We start from the raw sequence: 22,828 nt of genomic DNA on the forward strand, positions 1-22,828 counted from the left end.
TGTTACAGTCATAATTAATTGTTCAGTAAGATCAACTTAATTCAAGGTAGGTCCATTCAAAAGTCTGATGGCAGCAAGAAAGAAGCTGTTCTTGAATCGGTTGGTGCGTGACCTCAGACATTTGTACCTTTTTCCTGACAGAAGAAGGTGGAAGAGAGAACGTCCGTGTTGCGTGGGGTCCTTGCATATGTTGGCTGCTTTTCTGAAGCAGCGGGAAGTGTAGACAGAGTCAATAGATGGGAGACTGATTTGCATGACTCAGATCTTGTAGGGGAAACCTTGGATTTTAATCATTTGAACTTATCCTTGATGAATAGAGTGAGTAGTGAGTTAAACTAAGCAAGTATATATTGAGTCTGAAGCATTTATTATATAAAACTATAACCTCCATTTCTGTAAAATTCAGAAACTTGCACCGAAAACTTTGATCAAAACTACCTTCCCTGCTACCTTCAAGGATATTCCCAATAACTTCAAACAATTGAGCCTGTGTGTTTGGATGTTTAGAGTGTATTCCCACCGAGCTTCCATTTTCAAAATTGCAAACAGGATATGCAATAGTATTTTTGTACTTCTGTTGATTGCAGAAATACTACAAGCCAATTTTCACAGAAGAATCCTACCTGGAGCTGTATAAGAAGCAGAAAAAGCAACTGAACACACAGCAGCTTACAGCATTCAGACTACTTTACGACTGGCGGGACAAGATTTCACGACTCGAGGACGAAAGCACAGGGTATAATTTCCTTGCTTATGGAACCTGAAGGAAAATACTCCTTGGGGCTAATGATATTAGTGCAAATATTGATGGAAAGGAATTAACCACAATCAATTGCTGCAAGAAGTGTCATTGCTAATAGTTAATGTTTTTGTATATTTTGCGTGCAACCAAAAAGTGTTGTATTTTGCAGACCCTGTATATTAGGTGCAAAAGCTGATTCAAAATCAATAACTAAACATAACCAATTTCTTCCAAACAAAGATTTATTGCAGTTACAAATCTATATTCTGTGCACATTTCCTACTTGCCTTTGCACTTTTAAAATACTGCCTGCATTCCTTTTCCTTTGGAGACTTGATCTTTTGGACATGCTGGTGCAAAGAGTATGGATCAGGCTTGCTGATATAAAAGAGAGGTCGATACTTGCTGGCACTGCAACCCCCCCCCCCCCCCCCCACCCAAACCTTCAAAGCTATAAAATATCTCTGAATATAGGGAACTGAATTTGGCTTTGTTGATGGTCACAACCTGTCTAGTGATGGAACTGTACTGTGTCCCTTGCATATTTTATAACATTGAATTTTGCAACTACCGTGACATAGAATCATACAATCCTACAGTGCAGAAGGAGGCCATTCGGCCCATCGAGTCTGCACCGACCACAAGTCCAATCAGGCCCTATCCTGATAACCCCACGCATTTACCTCAGCTAGTCCCCCTGATACTAAGGGGCAATTTAGCATAGCCAATCCACCTAACCTGCACATCTTTCGAATGTGGGAGGAAACCGGAGCACCCGGAGGAGACCCACGCAGACACGGGGAGAATGTGCAAACTCCACACAGACAGTGGCCCAAGCCGGGAATCAAACCCGGGTCCCTGGTGCTATAAGGCAGCGGCACTAACCACTGTGCCACCATGCCACCATATATATGAGAATCTATAAGTATTCGTACTCTGGCTTTCACTAGTTGGAAGCTGCCCACCCAATTCAAAACAAAAACAAGAACTGCTCATTGTGTCAATTTTTGCATATTCGAAGTGCAGTTTGAAAATGCTGTCCTTCGTTCTCAGTGTGTTCTGTGATCACTGCAACCTGTTGCTCCCGTTACTCCAACTTTTCTTCTGTTCCAAGAGTTTGAAACAACCTGAAAAAGTTTTTGGAAGAGCTAGTAGAAATAACCATTTAATATTATTTTTAACAGGTATGTGCTACCCAACCACATGATGATCAAAATAGCAGAGGAGCTGCCAAAGTAAGTTGTTATTCCCCCACTGTGATGATATTGTAATATGGCAACAAAAAGGCTTGCCGCATTTTACATGAGAATGAGCTGCACACTTGTCTGACGTCAGTTTCAGCTTGGGCACAAGTTACCATGGCTTTGCAATGCCTGTTAAAACACTCAATTCTCTCGTTGTCTGACTCAACAAAGTTGCTTTTTGGGTTGGCTACCTTCCTGGCACTGTTGACTCCTGTTGCGTGTAACTCCTACAGGCAGGATGCTGAAAGATCTGTTTGTCTTGCTAGGTCTTCCTGGTGGCCAGCCCTAACAAATCCAACAAGTTCACTCGAAATGCAGCCAGCTCTTCAAATCTGGCAGCGTCTCCATGGCCAGTGGTCCTAGCATGGATCTCACGCAGTATAAAAGCAACATCACATACTTAAACATCTGCAATTAAACATGGACTTTTAGTAAAGCTGTAAAATTGACCACAATTTTATTCATACAGTAGAAACTTGAATACATTTTTCATCTTGACTGTTTGAATTCTTATTTCAACTGTACTCTAATAGTAGTTATTCTTGTCACTGTAAATCATTTTCAGGTGTATTTTGTGTAAAGTTCGCAGTATAACTCGGAGTTAGAATGAGAAAACAGAGTTTAAACTTCTTTAAATGGAAAGAAATAAAAAGAGTTGCATTTATAGAACACCTTTCAAGATCACCAGATGTCTCAGTGCTTTACAGCCAATTTAAAATACTTTTGAAGTGTAGTCATTGTTGTAATGTAGGAAGCAGGGCAATCAGTTTGTGCAAAAGCCACTCCCACCCTCCCCACAAACAGCAACATGATAATGATCAGATCTTTTTCTAATGTGGATTGGGGGATAAATATTGGTCAATATTTATTTATGAGAGGGCCGCATTTTCTAACACCACATCTAAAAGAAGGCACCTCTGACAGTGCAGCACATCCTTAGTACTGCACTGGAGTGTCAGCTTGACTTTTGTGCTCAAGTCTTGAATTGAGACTTGAATCCGCAGCCTTCTGACTTGGATGAGCACGCGACCAAATGCTTTAAACCAGCCAGTCAGTGACAATCTCTTTGCATTGGGATGCAGAACTGGCAGTGTTAATCTAGGCTGCCAGCTGTGCATCACACTCTAGTTAGGTTTATGGTGGATGTAAGAGATGAAGGGTCATTGTTCTGTATCAAACGAAAGTTTACTGCACTCCTCTATTTCGTTTTGATTTTCAAAAAGCTCCCTCACAATATTTTATGTTTGGGAAATTTGGGGGAAGGGAGGATTGAGAAGTCTTCAGCTGCAGCATTTAAGATAAATCAGTTGTAACTCTTAATTTTTATTCATTTCTTAAGAAAGTAAAAGCATTTACGTGCTACTTTTCACAACTGCTGGTCTTAAAGTGCTTTACAGCCCATGAAGCATCTTTGACGTGTAGTCACTGTTGTAATGTGGTGTTCCAATCATTGTGATGTTTGACTCTCAGAATTCTTCCGGCCCAAAGTTGTTACTACTTTCTTCCTTTCTCTCCCCCATGCCACGCCCAGAGAACCTCAGGGGATCATAGCTTGCTGCAACCCCATTCCGCCATTGGTTCGCCAGCAGATCAATGAGCTGCACCTCCTGATTCAGCAGGCTCGCGATATGCCTCTTCTCAAGGTAATGGCCCAATTTTTGACTCCTTCCAGCATTTGGAATAATATATTTTGATAAAGAGATGATTATGGATCCTGGACATGTAACTAGGAAGTTATTGCATGTGGTAACCTTGGAACCAATAGCCAAAGTTCCCAGTTGTATTGGTGAATCCTGACGTGGGGTGTATACAGATCTGGACTAGACTGATAATTGTTCGCATTATACTTACCAACAACTGCTGATTACCACTATATTTTGTCTTTAAATTAGCATAGAGAGCCAATTATTTGAATGTTTTTTGAATGCCATGTTATTTAGACTACAGTGGAATTTGAAATGGCTACTCCAACCTCAGATATGTTGTGGCAATCTTGTTTTGCACAGCAAGAAGTCTCACAACACCAGGTTAAAGCCCAATAGGTTTATTTGGTAGCAAAAGCCACAATCTTGTTTTGCCACAGATTATGTTGGGGAGTGGAGAGGGGTTGGTGGAGAAATAAGGGTCTTTTGTTTTTATTTGTAGCAAGAACATAACGGGTTTTAATCTCACTGTAAACAGCACACAGCAAGTCTTCACTTCATCCATCTGCGATCTGGCAGTGACTCTATAGGGTCTAGGGAAACAAAAGCAGAAAAAGCTGGAAACATGCAGCAGGTCGGTCAGCATCTGAGGAGCATGTTTTGGGCTCGTGACCTTCAGAACTAAAGACTAAAAATTGGGCTGACACATTGGCAGGAGGAGGGGAAAGCGGGAAAAAAACAACAGTGGAATGATGTGTATAATGATTGGATAGTCTGACATATCATCTGAGTCCAATGTTAGAGAGAGCTATAAGACACTAAAGAAGCAAAGGGCATACAACCAGCTAATTCGTGAGAGGCGCAAGGAAAATGGCAGAGATGGAAAACAGAAAATTCTCACAAAGTACTGTGGGTCCACTAGCTCCAGTAAAAGACTGGGCAAGAGGAAGCCATTCCTGTCGGTACATGATCTGACAGTGGATCTCCTTCCAAGCAACCCATTCCCCATCTCTCAATGCAAATAGTGGACACCGCTAGTGTTTCCAGCTCAGAAACAGAAAATGCTGGGAAAATTCAACTGGTCTGGCAGCATCTGTGGAGAGAGAAAATAGAGTTAATGTTTTGAATCTGTATCAGAGCCAAAGGGCCGAAGAAATGTGGTGGATAATATATTGGATAAGAAGAGCTGGAGCAGAGTAGAAGGTCAGTGAGAGGTAGGACCTAGGAGAGATAGTAAGAAAGATACGCCGGACATGATTCAGAGATGGTGCCAGTAGTTGCATAAGGGTAAGATATAAGATGTATTAATGGGGGAATAAAGGTCAGTACTCAGTGAAAGTAAAATTTAAAAACAAGTGACAGATGGCCCAGAGGGGGATTGGCATTAGGACAAAAAATGTTTGGATTTAAAAAATGGAACAAGATGGAGGAGAAGGGTCACAGTCTAAAGCTGTTGAGCTCAATATCGAGTCCTGAGGGCTGTAATGTGTCTAAGTGGAAGATGAGGTGTTGGTCCTCCAGTTTGTGTTGGGTTTCACTGGAGCATTGCAACAGGCCAAGGACAAATATGTGGGCATCAGAGCAAGGTGCTCAATTGAAATGGCAAGCAACAGGAAGGTTGAGTTCATGCTTGAGCGAACTCAAGGTTCACATGGTTGAGCGAAGGTGATCCACAAAGCGGTCACCCAGTCTGCATTTAGTGTTCCCAATGTAGAGGAGATATTGGGTGCAGTGAATACTGTAGCCCAGTTTGAAGGAGGTCCAAGTGAAACGTTGCTTCACCTCAAAGATGTGTTTAGGGTTTTGAATGGTGAGGAGTGAGGAGATAAAGGGGACAGCTCCTTGGGGTTAATGACCAGCTAGTGTTGCCCATGTCCTGTATTTAGTGGTCCCTATCTCCAACCTCCCTTTCCAAGCACGTCCAGCCTCTCCACAAAGTCCTTGAATTTGTTGTCACCATTCAAATCCGTGCCCATCTTTCCTCCAATTCCCTTTTTGAAGCCCTCCAATTAGCTTTCTACCCTGACATCACTACTGAAGTGGCCTTTATTAAAGTCACAAATTGCATAAACTATTGAGGAAAGGAGGGTAGGGAACCAGTCGATGTGGTATACTTAGATTTCCAAAGGATTTTTGATAAGGTGTAGTGCAAACGGTTAATAGACAAGATAAGGGCTCGTGGAATTGGTGCAATATATTAGCATGGATGGAGGATTCTTAACAGACAGGACACAGAGTAGGGATAAATGGGGTATTTTCAAACTGGCAGGCTGTAACCAATGGAATGTTTCAGGGAAATGCGCAGGGGCCTCAGCTTTACAATCTGTATTGAAGTCTTGGGAAAAGAGAGAAAGAAAGTATCGCATTGAGTTTGCTGGCAATATTAGGCAGTAATGTAAGCTCTGCTTACAAAGAAGCTGCAAAGAGATATAGACAGGTTAAGTGAGTGGGCAAGAGATGACAAGTGTGTATAATATGGGGAAGTGAGAGGTTATTCAGCTTAGTAATAAGAATAGCAAAACAATATTTTTAAAACTTTTGCATGTTAATGTTCAGAGAGACTTGGGTGTACTCGTACAAGGAACATAATGTTAGCATGCAGGTACAGCAAACAACTAGCAAGACAAATAGTATATTGGTTTTTATTACAAGAGAATTGGAGTACAAGAATAAGGAATTCTTACTACAGTTATATATAGCCTTGATGAGACTGCACCTGGAATACTATACAGTTTTAGTCTCCATATTCAAGGAAGGGTGTACTTGCATTGGAGGCAGTACTGTAGGTGTATCTACACCACTTTGGATTGCAATGTTCAAGAACATGGTTCACCACCACATTCCCAAGGGCAATTAGGGATGGGCAACAAGTGCTGGTCCAGCCGGCATCACCCAAAACCTGTGAAAAAATTTTAAGAAGATCCAGCAGATGTTAACTAAATTGATTCCTGGGATGAGATGGTTGTTTTATGATGAGGATTATCTCTGTAGTTTCCCTGGCTGGGGAATCAAGAACACAGCCTCGGAATGAGGAAACGACCATTTGGGACTGAGTTGAGAAATTCCTTCGCTTAAAGGGTTGGCAGTATTTGGAGTTATCTATCCAAGAGGGTTGTGAATGTTCCACTGTTGAACATATTTAAAACTGTGATTAATATATGTTTGATCTCGCAGGGTATCATGGGATTTGGGGCAGGAAAGAAGAGTTGAGGTAGAAAATTAGCCATGATTGCACTGAATGGCAGAGCAGGCTCAAGGAGCCGTGTAGTCTGTCCCTGTTCCTGTTTCTGATATCCTGTGTGACTATGACTGTGGTAAGGCTATGCCGCCTCATCTTTCTCAGCCAGTCTGCAGCCTTTGATGCAGTTGAGCGCGCCATTCTCCCTTCATCTTTCAGATGAGTGGCACTACTCTCACATGGTACCGCATGGTAGGCTGTTGCATAAGGTTAAATCTCACGGGATCCAGGGTGAGATATCTAAATGGATACAAAATTGGCTTCTTGACAGAAGACAGAGAGTGGTTGTAGAGGGTTGTTTTTCAAACTGGAGGCCTGTGACCAGCAGTGTGCCTCAGGGATCAGTGCTGGGTCTACTGTTATTTGTCATTTATATTAATGATTTGGATGAGAATATAGGAGGCATGGTTAGTAAGTTTACAGATGACACCAAGATTGGTGGCATAGTGGACAGTGAAGAAAGTTATCTCCAATTGCAACAGGATCTTGATCAATTGGGCCAGTGGGCTGACGAATGGCAGATGGAATTTAATTTAGACAAATGCGAGGTGATGCATTTTGGTAGATTGAACCAGGGCAGGACTTACTCAGTTGAAGAGAGTTACAGAACAAAGAGATCTAGGGGTACATGTTCATAGCTCCTTGAAAATGGAGCCACAGGTGGACAGAGTGGTGAAAAGGACATTCGGCATGCTTTGTTTCATCGGTCAGAACATTGAATACAGGAGTTGGGACGTCTTGTTGAAGTTGTACAAGACATTGGTAAGGCCACACGTGGAATACTGTGTGCAGTTCTGGTCACCCTATTATTGAAAGGATATTATTAAACTAGAAAGAGTGCAGAAAAGATTTACTAGGATGCTACCGGGACTTGATGGTTTGAGTTGGAGAAGCTGGGTAGACTGAGACTTTTTTCTCTGGAGCATAGGAGGCTATGGGGTGATCTTATAGAGGTCTATAAAATAATGAGGGGCAAAGATCAGCTAGATAGTCAATATATTTTCCCAAAGGTAGGGGAGTCTAAAACTAGAGGGCATAAGTTTAAGGTGAGAGGGGAGAGATACAAAAGTGTCCAGAGGGGCAATTTCTTCACACAGAGGGTGGTGAGTGTCTGGAATAAGCTGCCAGAGGTAGTAGTAGAGGTGGGTACAATTTTGTCTTTTAAAAAGCATTTAGATTGTTACATGGGTAAGATGTGTATAGAGGGATATGGGTCAAATGCGGGCAATTGTTAGGGGTTTTTTAAAAAAAAAAGGGCGGCATGGACAAGTTGGGCCAAAGGGTCTGTTTCCGTGCTGTAAACCTCTGACTCTATGGTTCCATTCCTGTGTATCCAGTCACGGCCAGAGAATGGCCTACAATAGCTTCTATTCTTACTAATACACTGTTGCCTCTGCAGTCCCCCAAGAATTTATCCTTGGCCACCTATTTTTCATCATTTTACATGCTTCCCCTCAATGACATATCTGAAAATGCAACACCAAGTTCCACATGTACATTGACGACACCCAGCTCCATATCACACCGCATTTGTTGCTCTGCTTGTCTGACACCCAGTCCTGTGAATTAAAATTTTCCCCAAATGTATATTGGGATGATCAAAGCCAATATCTTCTGTCTCCAGCACAAACTCTGTTAATTTCCTATCAACTCTACTCTCTCTCCCTGATTGCTGTGGGGATCATTCAAAACCTTTGCATCCTATTTGAGCTTCCAACCTTGCATCTGCTCCATCAGCCTATTTCCATCATCTTAACATCATCCTACCCTACCCTACCTCAGCTTGTCTGTTGCTTAAACCCTTATCCATGTCTTCATTATCCCTTTAAAAGTCAACTATTCTAATGCTCTCCCAGCCATCATCAAACCTTGCCTTTGTCAAAACTCTGCTTTTCATATTCCAACATGTGCCTAGTCACCCCTGTGCTCACTGCCCTACAAGGACTTCCAGTTAAGCAGCTCCTTGATTTTAAAATATTCATGGTTGGTTTAAAATCTCTTCCGGGCATTGCCCCTCCCCACCTTCATATTGTCCTCTGCCCCCCCCCAATGATCTCTGTGCTCCTCCAGTTCTGGTCTCCTGAGCATCACCAGTTTTAATTGCTGCACTGATGACTGTCATGCTTTCTATTGGCTTGGTCTTAAATTCTAGAATTGGCTTCCTAAACCTTTCTGTCTGCCCCCCCCCCGATCTTTAAAAATATTTCTCAAAAGCCATCCTGGTCATAAGCTCCCGTCCTAACATCTCCTTATATGGTTGTGTCAAATTCTGTTTGTGACACTCCTATGAAACACCCTGGGCTGTTTCACTGTTCAAGGAACTATTTGAAAGCAAACGGTTGTCTCTAGAGCTGCAGTCTATGAGGGTTTTGTGACCTACAGGTATTCTGGAATTTCGTGACCTGCCAGTGTCACAAGTGATCCAGCTGATGATAATAGTAGCTCAATACATAACTCAACATAAGCCAACTTGAAATTGCTTCCAGCAGAAGTGTATATATCTGTGTTTGGTGTGGACAATGCAAACCAAACGTTTGTGTTCACAGGTATGATAGTTATTGATCCGCTGGATTTGCCTCATGCTGCATTAATCCACAAATTACTTTTTTTTTACTACTTGCCCCCACACCCATGTTTTTCTTTATATCAAGATTGTATCTATTGCAACTATTCCACATGAATAGGTAATAACATTCTTTATTCTGATACCCCGCAACAAACAGTAAGAAACAGAGACAAATGCTCTTAATTGCTAATGCTTTCTTCTCCAGACAGAATCAACACCATTGCAACAGAAGAAAGGCCCTTTACTAAAGGCAGGAGTAAGTAGTTAATTCTAATTGATGGCTAGCATCTTCCATTGTTCATTATAATAATGTTAAATATATATATATATATATATGTATATATAATACAGCCCCCTGCTGGCTGTTTAAAAAGTTAGTATCATGTTACCTAAGAAAGATGAAAATATGTATTTTCTTGAGAAGTATTTGTAGCCATAATACTTGATGAGTTTAATTCCCGAAGCAATGTGCTGCTTGATAGTAAATCAGCATTAATTCCTGATAAACAGGGAGGTATTACTAAAATTCTGTTTTTGCAGAAAACTGAGAACCTGCTCTTTGGACCTCATGACAGTTCCCACCGGTCAGGCAACGTGCAAGTTGTTCATGGCTCAGGTAGGCTGAGAGTTGTGTTTTTTTTCAAAATATTTCTCACTACTTCTGCTGGCTGTTGGTAGATTCCGTTTCCCCTGACAATGACGGCAGTGACTGCAGTCTATCAGGTTGGTTGTGTATACCAGGAAAACCACACCTGCTCAAATCATGTCCATTTACAGTAACCTATGTATGGTTTATCCAGGCAAACTAATGATGAGCCCTCTCCACTCTGATTCTGCCTCTGTTGTCTATGGTTCAGCTCACTGCACCACTGTCCCCTTCTTTCTCTGCTTTTCAGTCCTCCCTGACTTTCCACTCCTCCTTGATCCAGATACAATAACAATAGGTCCACACCTTGCTTCACAGATTTTTCTACATACAGTAATTCCAAACATATAAATTCTGCGTGGATAAGTCCACTTTGTACAGGGATACTTTTCTCAAAATGCTTCAAATGTTTTCTTGTCAGTTCCTCAGAACTTATTTGCTAAAGGATTTAAGTTATTTAGAACACTTATTGATATAAATAAATCTTTCCATCCAAAAGACCATTTAGTCTGAAGTAATATAAGAGAATAGCAGTGTCAATAATTCAGTCAGCCATGACGCCTTCACAAATTAAGCTGCACAAAATTAGCTCTTTAGCTGGAGGGCACAATAGACTGCATTGGAGCAAAGAGGAACTTTCGTGGCACTGTCTGTGATGGTGGTGCAGTTGGAATGTTCCAGACATCCACCTTAAAATCATGTTATGACATTCAAGTCTTCAATACTAGAAACAGTATTGATTTCCAAAGGATTTATACTTCAAAAAATAATGACCGCAGTACATTCCAGAAAGTACCTGCTGTCTTTGAATCACCTAAAGTAAGCAAGAGTCGAATAGCTGGGTTCAGAACTTGATTATGGCTTTTTCCTTTTGCTTTATTGAATGATACCATACATTTCAGTGGATAGAATTTTCAACAGTGTCCTCATTTAACAGGCACGCCTTCCTCTGGTTAGATGCATTTGCATAAAAATTCTTCAGAAGTTTGCATCCGTTTATCTTAAATGCATCCCTGAGTGTGTTATCAGAGTGCACATAGAAATTTACATAGGTATCAGCCATGGTTCATTGACAGCGCGCTCACCTCTGGGTCACGACTTTGTGGGTTCAAGTTTGAGTCCGGGATTTGAGCACTAAAATTGAGACTGCCACTCCAGTCCATGACTGAGGGAAAGCTGCACTGTTGGCATTGCCATCTTTCGAGTAAGATGTTAAACTGAGGCCCAGTCTGCTCTGTTAGGGGGATGTAAAGGATCCCATGGCATTATCCTGTAGAAGAGCAAGGGGTGTTATCCCAGTATCTTGACCAATCTTTGTCCCTTAATCAACATCACAAACATATTTTCTGGTCGTTTGAGGGAACATGCAAATTGGCTGCTGCATTTCTTAAATTACAACAGTCGGTACACTCAAAAGTGCTTCGCTGGTTGTAAAACATTTTGGGACTCTTGGGTCATGGAAGGTGCGATGCAAATACAAATCAGCCTTTCCATTGTACAGTATTTGCACAGTGATTACAGCACATACACAAGCCGTTTGTTGGAAGTTTAAAGTTTATTCATTAGTGTCACAAGTAGGCTTACACTAACAATGCAGTAAAGTTATTGTGAAAATCCCCTAGTCGCCACACTCCAGTGCCTGTTCGGGTACACTGAGGGCGAATTGAGCACGGCCAATGCACCTAATCAGCGCGTCTTTAGGACTGAGGGAGGAAACCGGAGCACCCGGAGGAAACCCATGCAGACACGGGGAGAACGTGCAGACTCCGCACAGACAGTGGCCCAAGCCGGGAATTGAACCCGGGTCCCTGGCACTGTGAGACAATGGTGCTTGTAAGTCATTGCACAACCAGAGAAAATTGAACCCTTCCCACCATTTTAAGGTTTCTGGGTCTTAAGGGTGGAGAACTGGCTTGGCGATAGGAGACAGAGGGTAGCGGTCGAAGGGTCTTTTTCCGGCTGGAGGTCTGTGACCAGTGGTGTTCCGCAGGGCTCTGTACTGGGACCTCTGCTATTTGTGATATATATAAATGATTTGGCAGAAGGTGTAACTGGTGTTATCAGCAAGTTTGCGGATGACACAAAGATGGCTGGACTTGCGGATAGCGATGAGCATTGTCGGGCAATGCAGCAGGATATAAGGGCGGCACGGTAGCACAGTGGTTAAGGGCGGCACGGTAGCACAGTGGCTAGCACTGCTGCTTCACAGCTCCAGGGTCCTGGGTTCGATTCCCGGCTCGGGTCACTGTCTGTGTGGAGTTTGCACATTCTCCTCGTGTCTGCGTGGGTTTCCTCCGGGTGTTCCGGTTTCCTCCCACAGTCCAAAGATGTGCGGGTTAGGTTGATTGGCCAGGTTAAAAATTGCCCCTTAGAGTCCTGAGATGCGTAGGTTAGAGGGATTAGCGGGTAAATATGTGGGGGTAGGGCCTGGGTGGGATTGTGGTCGGTGGAGACTCGATGGGCCGAATGGCCTCCTTCTGCACTGTAGGGTTTCTATGATTCCATGATATAGATAGGCTGGAAAATTGGGCGGAGAGGTGGCAGATGGAATTTAATCCGGATAAATGCGAAGTGATGCATTTTGGAAGAAATAATGTAGGAAGGAGTTATACAATAAATGGCAGAGTCATCAAGAGTATAGAAACACAGAGGGACCTAGGTGTGCAAGTCCACAAATCCTTGAAGGTGGCAACACAGTTGGAGAAGGTGGTGAAGAAGGCATATGGTATGTTTGCCTTTATAGGACGGGGTATAGAGTATAAAAGCTGGAGTCTGATGATGCAGCTGTATAGAACGCTGGTTAGGCCACATTTGGAGTACTGCGTCCAGTTCTGGTCACCGCACTACCAGAAGGACGTGGAGGCGTTAGAGAGAGTGCAGAGAAGGTTTACCAGGATGTTGCCTGGTATGGAGGGTCTTAGCTATGAGGAGAGATTGGGTAAACTGGGGTTGTTCTCCCTGGAAAGATGGAGAATGAGGGGAGACCTAATAGCGGTGTACAAGATTATGAAGGGGATAGATATAGTGAACGGTGGGAAGCTTTTTCCCAGATCAGAAGTGACGATCACGAGGGATCACGGGCTCAAGGTGAGAGGGGCGAAGTATAACTCAGATATTAGAGGAATGTTTTTGATACACAGGGTGGTGGGGGCCTGGAATGCGCTGCCAAGTAGGGTGGTGGAGGCAGACACGCTGACATCGTTTAAGACTTACCTAGATAGTCACATGAGCAGCCTGGGAATGGAGGGATACAAACGATTGGTCTAGTTGGACCAAGGAGCGGCACAGGCTTAGAGGGCCGAAGGGCCTGTTTCCTGTGTTGTACTGTTCTTTGTTCTTTATTGATTTTTTTTTTCATGTTGCAATATATGGGAAAGTCATATTAACCTACACTGCTTATTGAAGTGAAAGAATACAGACAAGTAAGAGTGTTAATGATAGTTGTCATACATCAGATATGTTCTTCATTTATTGCTTTAGCGAAGTGCCATCAAATTGAAATACTGTTGAACTAGTGAATAACCTCTTTGGAATAGTATTTAAATATTTGTATTTATTTTTTTACTAACCCACAGCAATATGTTGCTCATTCATCCAGCAAGTCTCTCACGTTCCTTCTTGTACTGTCACAATCTGTCTTGTGTTGAAGGGGTGTTAAAGCCAGATCCTGAAATTATTCCATGGGTCATGAAAGCATGAACTATTAATATAATTTGAAATTCCGCTCCACTGGTTTATCACAAGAGTTAATCTCGTTTAAGTGTCTCCACTAAAATAATGGGAAAAGGATTTTTAAACAGGTGCCTTCAGCATTAACCTGATTGTGTTCCTTGCTATAATTTTGCGCTCTTTGTGTTATTTTGAACCACTTGGTTGCACACCATGAAACCCTGTGGAACACGAGGAATTAGAAAATATTGGATTTGGGAAATATGCGTGTCACTCTAAATTGGATTCAGAGTTAAGAATAATGTGATTGAACATTCCGGCACAGCTTATTTGCAAATGAATCATTAGACTTTGGCATTATCATTTGAAATTGCTGCTATATTTCAGGAGTAGACTACAGGAGGGGAATGTTATCTGAGGCTCTGTGACTGCCAGCTAAGTAAGGCTTTTGTCTTTCATATGGCCAATGTTTTTGGTTTTACTGTCTCGGCAGGACGCCAAAGCTGTTGACCGGCTGAACTGTTTCCAGGCGTCAATTACTGCCACTCTGAGCCAACCTCAAGGAGGTGCTTAGCTCTGGCTTGTGCTTTCCTCGTGGCAACTGAGCCCCAAGATTAGGCATTCATCAGCAATGGGTGCAGTAATTCTGCACATCTTTCCACCAGTGCCTCCATACTCTTCTCTATTCTCCACACCCATCCCATCTTATGCTGCCATTTTCATTTTTTTTAAAAAGAGAACTTTTTGCTGTAAATATTTCTCCACAATGTATGCAATATAAATAGTGAAAATAACTGATGTACTCTATACCATTCCCTTTCAGTGCCACTGATCCAAACCAGTAAACTGTTCCCTGATCTGGAGGATGACAATGTGACCATGTCACTCGCTTCTGCCAAAGCGATTATTACCATATTTGACGTAAGTGTTACTGTTGCTATAAACTCCGCCTGTTACTGGTGCACGCTGCACAGTGATTGTAAGTGTTTGCTGCACCTTTTTTTTCCAGTTCTTGATCTGAAACAGCCAGGTTTTGTAAGGGGGGGGTTGGTGGATCTCAGCAAAGCTGCTGAGTGAGAGATCAGTTTTAAACAAATCCTGAGAAATACGTTCTAGAAGGAAACTTAACCCGTAAAACTGTACTGCATTCCAAAATAGTGAGGTGATCCACAATAGCTAATGGCTTCAGAGATGTTAGAATCAAAAAATAGAATAGAGGGTAGTCGTATCTAGAAAATCTTGATATTCTGAGTCAATTCCTTGATAATTTTGTCCAGTTTCCACTCTTGCAGTCTTCTGAAGGTGCAGACCGATGCTGGGAGATGGTTTTAAGATCACCAAACGTCCTCCCATAACTCATACAAAAGGTCATTCCTTACTCATCAGCATAGACGTGCACACATTAGAATTAGGAGCATGAGATTGACCACCCAGCCCCTGTTCTATTATTCAATAAGATCTGAATGTGGCTTCAACTCCACTTTCCTGTCTACCCCCGAGAATCAGAGGGTATTGACAAGATGCTCAACTACTAATAGCTTCAGAGCTGAACACAATCCTGTTGTCATCCAATAACCGCATGCACATTCATGATGAGAAAATGTTTGAGGAGGACCCTTGACTCGCTGCCACCAATGACATCTATTAACTACCCCAGCTGAAATGTATGAGCTTGGCATGCCTGGTGTGATTGTCACATTTCCACACTAGACGATGTTTTTAACCAATTGAACCAGGAGTGCTTTCCTGAAAGAAGCCTTAAATTATTACAGTAATGTTCCCCCTTTCCCTCCTCACTCCTACCCACTCCAATTGAAAAACAAGAAATTGCTAATGGCTACATAAAAGTCATAAATATGTTCACCTCACTTGTGTGTTATAGATGCATGGACCAGCTAGGGCTTAATATCTAATACTTAGCTTGACTCTGTAACCCAGTGATGCTGTGAAGTTGGGCAATACTGTTGTGTTGCATCTCAACCAGTGGTCCCAGACTAGCTCAACTCCAGATAATTATAGAACAGCACTGACCACGGCTGCACTGCTAACTATCCAGACAGTGGCAGAAATGCCAATCAAACATTTATTTTAAGTGTGGCCATCTGGTAAGTGACCTAAAGTTTTCTCCGTATACTATGATTTAAGTGATCTTTTCTCCCCCCCGCCTCCCTCGCAGGATTCGGTTGCAACTGAAAAGGACCATAAAACATTGACAACGGCACAGCAGAAAGCAAGAACTATTTTAGAATCATTTGAAAACCCTTTCAGAATGGTAAGCCGCAGTGCGGGATTCTGTTTGATCAAAAGTGGTTATGTATTTTTTTACAAGAATATATAATGAAGCACTGAATGGGAACAGTTCATTCATCAGTAGGTGTGAAACTTATGGTTTCAAGTCCCATGAGGATATTAGTATCTAGTCTAGTCTGACACTTCCAGCTGGGTGCTGAGGAGATGCAACACTGTTGAAGGTGCCATCCTTTGCATCAGATGCTAAATGAGATGGCTACATAAGATTGAGTGATCTGATCGGAGTGTTTAAAACATTAAAAAGGTTCAATGAGGTAGATCCAGAGAAACTATTTTCTCTGATAAAGTAATCAAGAACAAGTGATTGTGATCTGCAAATTGAGAGCCGGATCGTTTGGGCAGGTAACCAAGAAGCACTACTTTTTTCATGCAGGATAATGGAAAATCGTATGTTACCAGAACAAATGGTTGTGCATGGTAAAGGACAGTTGGAACTTTCAAGACTGTGATAGATTTTTGCTAGATATCGGGGATATAGAGATACGATGGGTAAATGCTGTGGAAGTACAGAATCCTATGAGCTATTTGTATGGTAGAGCAGGATCGCAAGACTGAATGAACCGGCCTTGCTCGTTCCTAATTGAAGCCCCCTCTGTGTTAACAATCTTATCGCATTATTCAAATTTTCCTCAAGTGTGTCCTGGCTTATATTCACTTCCTACACCACACTAACCAGGAAAGACATGGTTATTCAACCCATTTTTTGCACGTTGCTGGCCTACGTAACACATTGCATTGTGTGAGTCCTTTTGGGACATCCAGATTATGCAGGGGAAACGGTGGCATAGTGGTAAGGTCACTGGACTAGTAATCTAGAGGCGCAGGCTAAAGCTCTGAGGAACACAGCAGCTGGGGACTTTAAATTCAATTGTTAAACCACATTCTAAGTGCTGGGCGGACTTGAAACTGAGAGTGTTTCAGATCCGACTTTTAGACTCGTTCTCAAGCGCCCCCATACGCACACTGCTTGAAAAAATATCAGCGATTCCGAATTGCGCTGCACAATCCTGTGGGTGGGGTTCAACGCGCCCGAAATCCTGCAGCTGCGATCGGAGCCTCCAACTGCGCATGACTGATAGAATGCGGCTCCCCTGCCACATCACCCCCAGGCCAAATAATGCCTCCCCCGGCCCCCACAGTCATTGCCCCACCCCCCAAACATTACTGACCCCCTTATTCCCCCCACCCCTTCCACCACCCAGACCGATCGTCCCCTCCTCCTCCCCCCCCCCCCCCCCCCCCCGAGCCGCCAGACGCTCGGCACTTGCCTCCTCACTAACTGGAGCGCCCAAATCAGACTTTTGTGCAGCATGTCTGTTTTGCACCGATTCTGGATGGGCGAATGTGGTGGTAAAGGGGGAAGTGCCGGTAAAGTTGGGTGTGCAGCCCACTAAGTCCATTTGAATGCATGCAAATGCATTTAAATGGTCGTAGCGTCCGTTTCAGGCACGGTCCCGATCGCGGCCATTTTCGGGCCTTGGTAAAGGGGGAACCGGCGCAGAGGCGGGCGCGGATCGCGCTACTCACCTCACGCCCGACTTTATCAAGTTTTTGCACCTGAAAACTGGCGCAACTTGATGGTAAATTTGGGCCCCTTATCTCAGTAATGGTGGCCGAGACAACCATGTTCAATTGTTAAAACCCATCTGAGTCACTCATGCCTTTATGGAAGGAAATCTGCCATCCTTACCTGGTCTCGCCTACACGTGACTCCAGACCTACAGCAATGTAGTTGACAACAGTCCTCTGAAATGGCCAGCAAGCCGCTCAGTTCAGCGGCGATTACGGATGGGCAACAAATGCTGTCCTTGTCCATGATCTCCATATCCCATGAAAGAATAAAGGACGCAGTGAGATGCGAAATGCTATTTTGTTTTCTTTTATAGATTGTGTAACCTACTGCACCATGTATTTAATCCCCTGAGGGAGACTTTGATATCAATTTATAAAGTTCTAATTTATCTATTATCGCTTTGAATGGATTAATTAAGAACTTCAACACTACAACACTTCCCTGAGCACCAGCCATCGAAGCCCCTGGGGTGAGAGTGCTTTTGCCACATAAAATCTAAATCAGAACACAGACCTGTTAATGTGAGCAACTTAGGATACATACAGATTGTTAGGTACCAGGATTTAAATATAACATGGTTGCAAGGTTTCTATGGTGTGTACCTGTGCAAATTGCAGAAGTTTTGATGCAAGAAGAGTAAGTTAGATCGTAATAGTGTGTAATACTTGTTACTCGTCATGAATGTTGGCCATACTACCATAAGGTGATGCCATGGTAATAAAAGTCGTGCCTGGGAGTTGCTGTTGATTCTCCTGACAGCCAGATCAGCATTGCTGGAGGTAACTCGCTTTCACACTTCACCATAGGTGACGTGTGATTGGGGAGAAAATATTGGGATTTGCTAAGCCCAAAACATCACAAAAGTGAAAGGCTAGAGACAGTAAAACCTCCACATTGTTCACTCTACAGAAAGAGTGTACATAAAATGTGCAGGAATAGTTAAGTCAGGTCAGAAAGTAAGGGAAGGCCCTTGTGAGGGTTACTAATGTGCCGAAGCAGCTGTAAAACAAGTCTAGTCTGTCTCTGCCCATTCATCATTAAATTTAAGGCTGATGCAAATATTTGAGGCAGAAACTGTCCCAATTTACTCATTACTTGTGTAAATACTAAAAGCCATAAAACTTTCTCCAGCTTCTGACCCATTTTACAGCTGTTACCTTATCTAATGGGTTTAACGAAGGTTGAAGGAATGTATTTGTTCTTTGCATGTTATAAAAATGAATGGTCAATTGCAGTTTTAATGAAGCGTTTCAGTGAAGCATTTTCGACTTCACTGGAACATCTATTAGCAGTAGAGACATATGTACATAACTGTCTGAGACTCACAGGAAAAATAGGTTTGGATTATAATCTGCACAAACCACCGTTTAATGGTCTACAATTAAATTATCCTCTGTATTTTGTTAGATAATAAAGGTTTACTGCATTTATTTTTATCAGTAACCTAGTAGTGCAAATGACTGTTGTGAAGAACATGAAGGAATTGACTGATGCTTAAATGGGAGATACTTCTTTAGTTGGATGTCATCATTTTATCAGTGTATCTGATGGTAAATGCATTGTAAAGTTTGCATGATTTCTTGAGAAAATCTGATTGGAGGAATTGTCGAGCTGTTTTTAAACAATGTTGTTAACATGTAGCTATCAAAATAAATCTCATGGTGTCAGCTGGTATCACTCTGAGTCAGTCCACTACCGAGAGAGTGCTGCACTGTCACAGCTGCTGCCTCTGAGACATTAAACTGAGGCCCAGTGTGCCCATCTCGGGTGAATGTAAAATATCCCATGGCACTATTTCAAAAAAGAGTTTTCTCCTGGAGTTATCTCCAGTTTCCTGGCCAATATTTATCCTTCAGTCAGCATCACAAAAAGCAGGTTATCTGATCATTATCACCTCACTGTTTGTGCAGATTGGCTGGTGTGTTTGCTACATTATAACAGTGACACCACTTTCCAAGTACTCATCACAAACACACAATTCCACGAATACTGGAAATCTGAAACAAAAACAGAAAATGTTGAAAGTGTCATCCATTTCACATGTTGTTGCTTTCCTTTCCTTCATCTCCTTCCTGGAATCACAATAGGCTTCCTCTCGTTTTCACTTTCCACTCCACCAGCCACTAATGAGTGGATCATCCTCCACCATTTCACCCTCCTCGAGTGTTACGTTACCATCAAACACATCTTTCCCTTCCCCCTCCCTTTTCAGCATTCCAAAAGCATGTTCTGTTCCTCAGACGCCGCCGCCGCCCCCCCCCCCCCCATCCACTCTTTTTCCTATGACATCTTTCCATGCAAATGCCGGAGGAGCAACACCTGACCCGTTCACCACTTCCCTTCTCACCATCCAAGGCTCCAAACACTCCTTCCAAGTGAAATAGCAAGTTACTTGTATCACGTTCAATTTAGCATGCTGTATTCGCTGCTCACAGTGTAATTATCTCTACACTGGGGAGACCAAGTGCTGACTGGGTGACTGCTTTGTAGAGTACCTCCATTCAGTCCGCAAGCTTGATCCTGAACTTCTAGTTGTCTGTCATTTTAAATCTCCACCTTTTCTTCCTCTCTGACCTTTCTAACCTTGGCCTCTTGCAGTGTTCCAGTGAAGCTCAATGCAAGCATGAGGAACAGAATCTCATCTTTTAACTTTACAGCCTTCTAGACTTAACATTAAATTCAACAATTTTAGATCAGAACCTCTGCTCCCATTCTGTTTCATTTTTCTTTGCTGGTTTGTTTGTTTTCTCTTGTTTTTCTTTTTCCTCTGCTGTTCAGAAACTCCTTTAGATACATCTTTTCTTTCTTTACTTGACCTATTATCACTCTCTTTGGCCCTGCATCATGAAACATTTAGTCATTAAATCTCTCCTGCCCTCCACCCAATCATAGACCTTCCTTTTTGTTCTTCTTCCCACCATCCCCTTTTAACTTGCTCAAAACCTGTAACATTTCTGACTACTTTCAGATCTGATGAATGTTTCAAGACCTGAAGTGTCAACTCTTTTCTCTCTCTCTCAGTTGCTGCCAGATCTATAAACAGTATTTCCAACAATTTCTGCTTTTAACTTCGAAGTACTTAATTGGTTATAAAGCACTTTGCGACTCCTGGTGGTCATGAAAGGTGCGATATAAATTTAAGTCTTTCTTTCTTTCCTGTCCATCCGTTTATCCTGCCTGTTCGGCTTTCTTATTAGAGAGGATGGGTAAGAGGTAAGATGATCTCTAATTCACCCTGCTTGAACTCATGACCTATCTGGCAGTCTCTGATCTGCCTTGCCTGTAGTTGTGGTGAAGGGGTACAGACCAGACAAGATGTACAGTCAGTTGGAGGCTGGTAAATGCATAATATTTTTATTCTTTGGCGTCTAATTTAAATAAAACTTTTTGTTTTTGTTTTGCGATTTCCAAAACCTAATGGGACTGGAGGAAGGTATAAAGTGGGATTTTCTGTGGGCCCTTATTCGGAACCTTGCTTTTCTTGATATGTATTAAAAGTTAGACTTGGTGTACAGGGTGAAATTTCAAAATTTACAAATGACGCAAAACTTGGAGGTGTTGTGAACTGGGAAGATGGTGATAAACTTCAAGAGGACACAGGCAGACTGATGCAATGGGCAGGCAAATGGCGATGGAATCTAATGCTAAGTGATTCATTTTGGTGGGAAGAATGAGGATAGGCAAAATAAATTAAAGGCTTTCATCTCATCATCAAACAGAGGCCGGGCACTACAGGTCCCAGCGTTTCCATGCACGTGTGGACCGAGAACAGGCAAGGCACATGCAATCCAGTCTTTGGAGTTCTTTGGGCCGATGGCTCATTGTGTCCATCTGAAAAAGACAACCAGGCAAATGCACTTATCATGTGACCCAGGGTGAGACACCAAAAGAAAGAGGAGGCTGGACAAGAAGAGCTTCCAGAGGGGAGTGGCGGGGGGGGGATAAGTCCCAGAGAGCAAGAGAATCTGGAAAGAGCCACAAGGAGGAGACCACTTGTGGAAACCACCCAGTAGAGGACCAAAGAAAGAGACTCCAAGTAGTAAAATTGCTGCAGTTGGCAAGCTTTGAGTAATGAGGACTCAGGAGAAGCCCTGGGAATCTGAAAGTTGCAAATTCTGTCCTGTGGGCCAGTGGCCAAAGGTTGGAACAGTGGTGGCTTGCTCAGCGTTGCTGAAGTTGTGGTTGTGAGTTGGTGCTGAAGTTCAGACTCAGGGAAACAGATTCTTGGGAGTCGAAATTGAAACCCTCAGAGGTGAGAAGTTGTTGGAGCAGTCTGTGTCTTCTGGCAAGAATTCAGAGATTACATCTTCAAAGAAGAATGCTGGAATCTCTCATGAGATAGAGTTTCACCGAGATCGGTTGACACAGTGTTTACTGACACCTGGGAGGGTTGCTGAAAAACCCATGGGACTGTCTTGGTTGCATTTGTTATTTAATGTATGTGTGGGTTTTAGACCATAGTTTGTCGTTTGGTTCACATGTACCTCACGTTGGTTATGAATGTTAGAGAATAAGATTGATATTGTAAATTGCTTTATCTTTCTATTAGAGCAAAATTTATTTTCTTTGTTCAAAAACCATAGAATCTTGCCGCTTTATTCTCTTAGCAAGTGTCTGGAATCTCAATCTTTGTCTGCTTTAAACAAGAAGTTACTGGTCCCTAACCAAAACCGTGGGATGGTCTGGTCCAGGATCATAACAGGATGCAATTCTGAAGAGGCTGGAGTGGCAGAAGAACTTGAGGATATAGAATCCCCACAGAGCAAAGTGGCCGGGCATGTTGAGATAACAGTCAATAAAGCATATGGGATTAGGGCTTTATAAACAGGGTTATAGAGCACAAAATCAAGGAAGTGTTGATAAGCCCGTGTAACCCACAGTTTCAGCCTCAACTGGGAGTAGTGTATGTTTCTGGGCATCACATAGGAAGGATGTGAAGTTATTAGGGTGTAGAAAATACTCTCATGAATTTTTCCAAGAATGGGGAACTTCAGTTACATCACAGTTGAAGAAGTTGGGGCTGTTCTCTTTGGAGCAGAGTAGATTAAGAGGAGATTTGATAGAGGTGTTCAGACTTGAGGGGCCTGGACAGAGTAGAAAGGGTGAAAATGTTCCCACTGGTGGAAAAAATCCAGAACCGGAGAATATTGATTTAAGGTGATTGGCAAAAGCAACCGGATGACATTAAAAACCTTTT

At 42.6% G+C, this 22,828-nt stretch overlaps 1 protein-coding gene across 2 annotated transcripts in view; it reads left to right on the forward strand.

The window, feature by feature from the left end:
- Positions 1–22,828, forward strand: part of exosc10 (exosome component 10) — a 63,629-nt gene that overhangs the window by 25,716 nt on the left and 15,085 nt on the right. For both annotated transcript variants that reach the window (XM_078239105.1, XM_078239104.1), the window contains exons 12-18: positions 588–736; positions 1,927–1,977; positions 3,518–3,629; positions 9,639–9,689; positions 9,974–10,049; positions 14,572–14,669; positions 15,925–16,020. In XM_078239105.1, the coding sequence (XP_078095231.1) occupies positions 588–736; positions 1,927–1,977; positions 3,518–3,629; positions 9,639–9,689; positions 9,974–10,049; positions 14,572–14,669; positions 15,925–16,020 (633 nt within the window). The remainder of the gene's footprint in view (positions 1–587; positions 737–1,926; positions 1,978–3,517; positions 3,630–9,638; positions 9,690–9,973; positions 10,050–14,571; positions 14,670–15,924; positions 16,021–22,828) is intronic.

Source organism: Mustelus asterias, chromosome 22 (genome assembly GCF_964213995.1).
Source record: "Mustelus asterias chromosome 22, sMusAst1.hap1.1, whole genome shotgun sequence".
Classification (NCBI taxonomy): domain Eukaryota; kingdom Metazoa; phylum Chordata; class Chondrichthyes; order Carcharhiniformes; family Triakidae; genus Mustelus; species Mustelus asterias.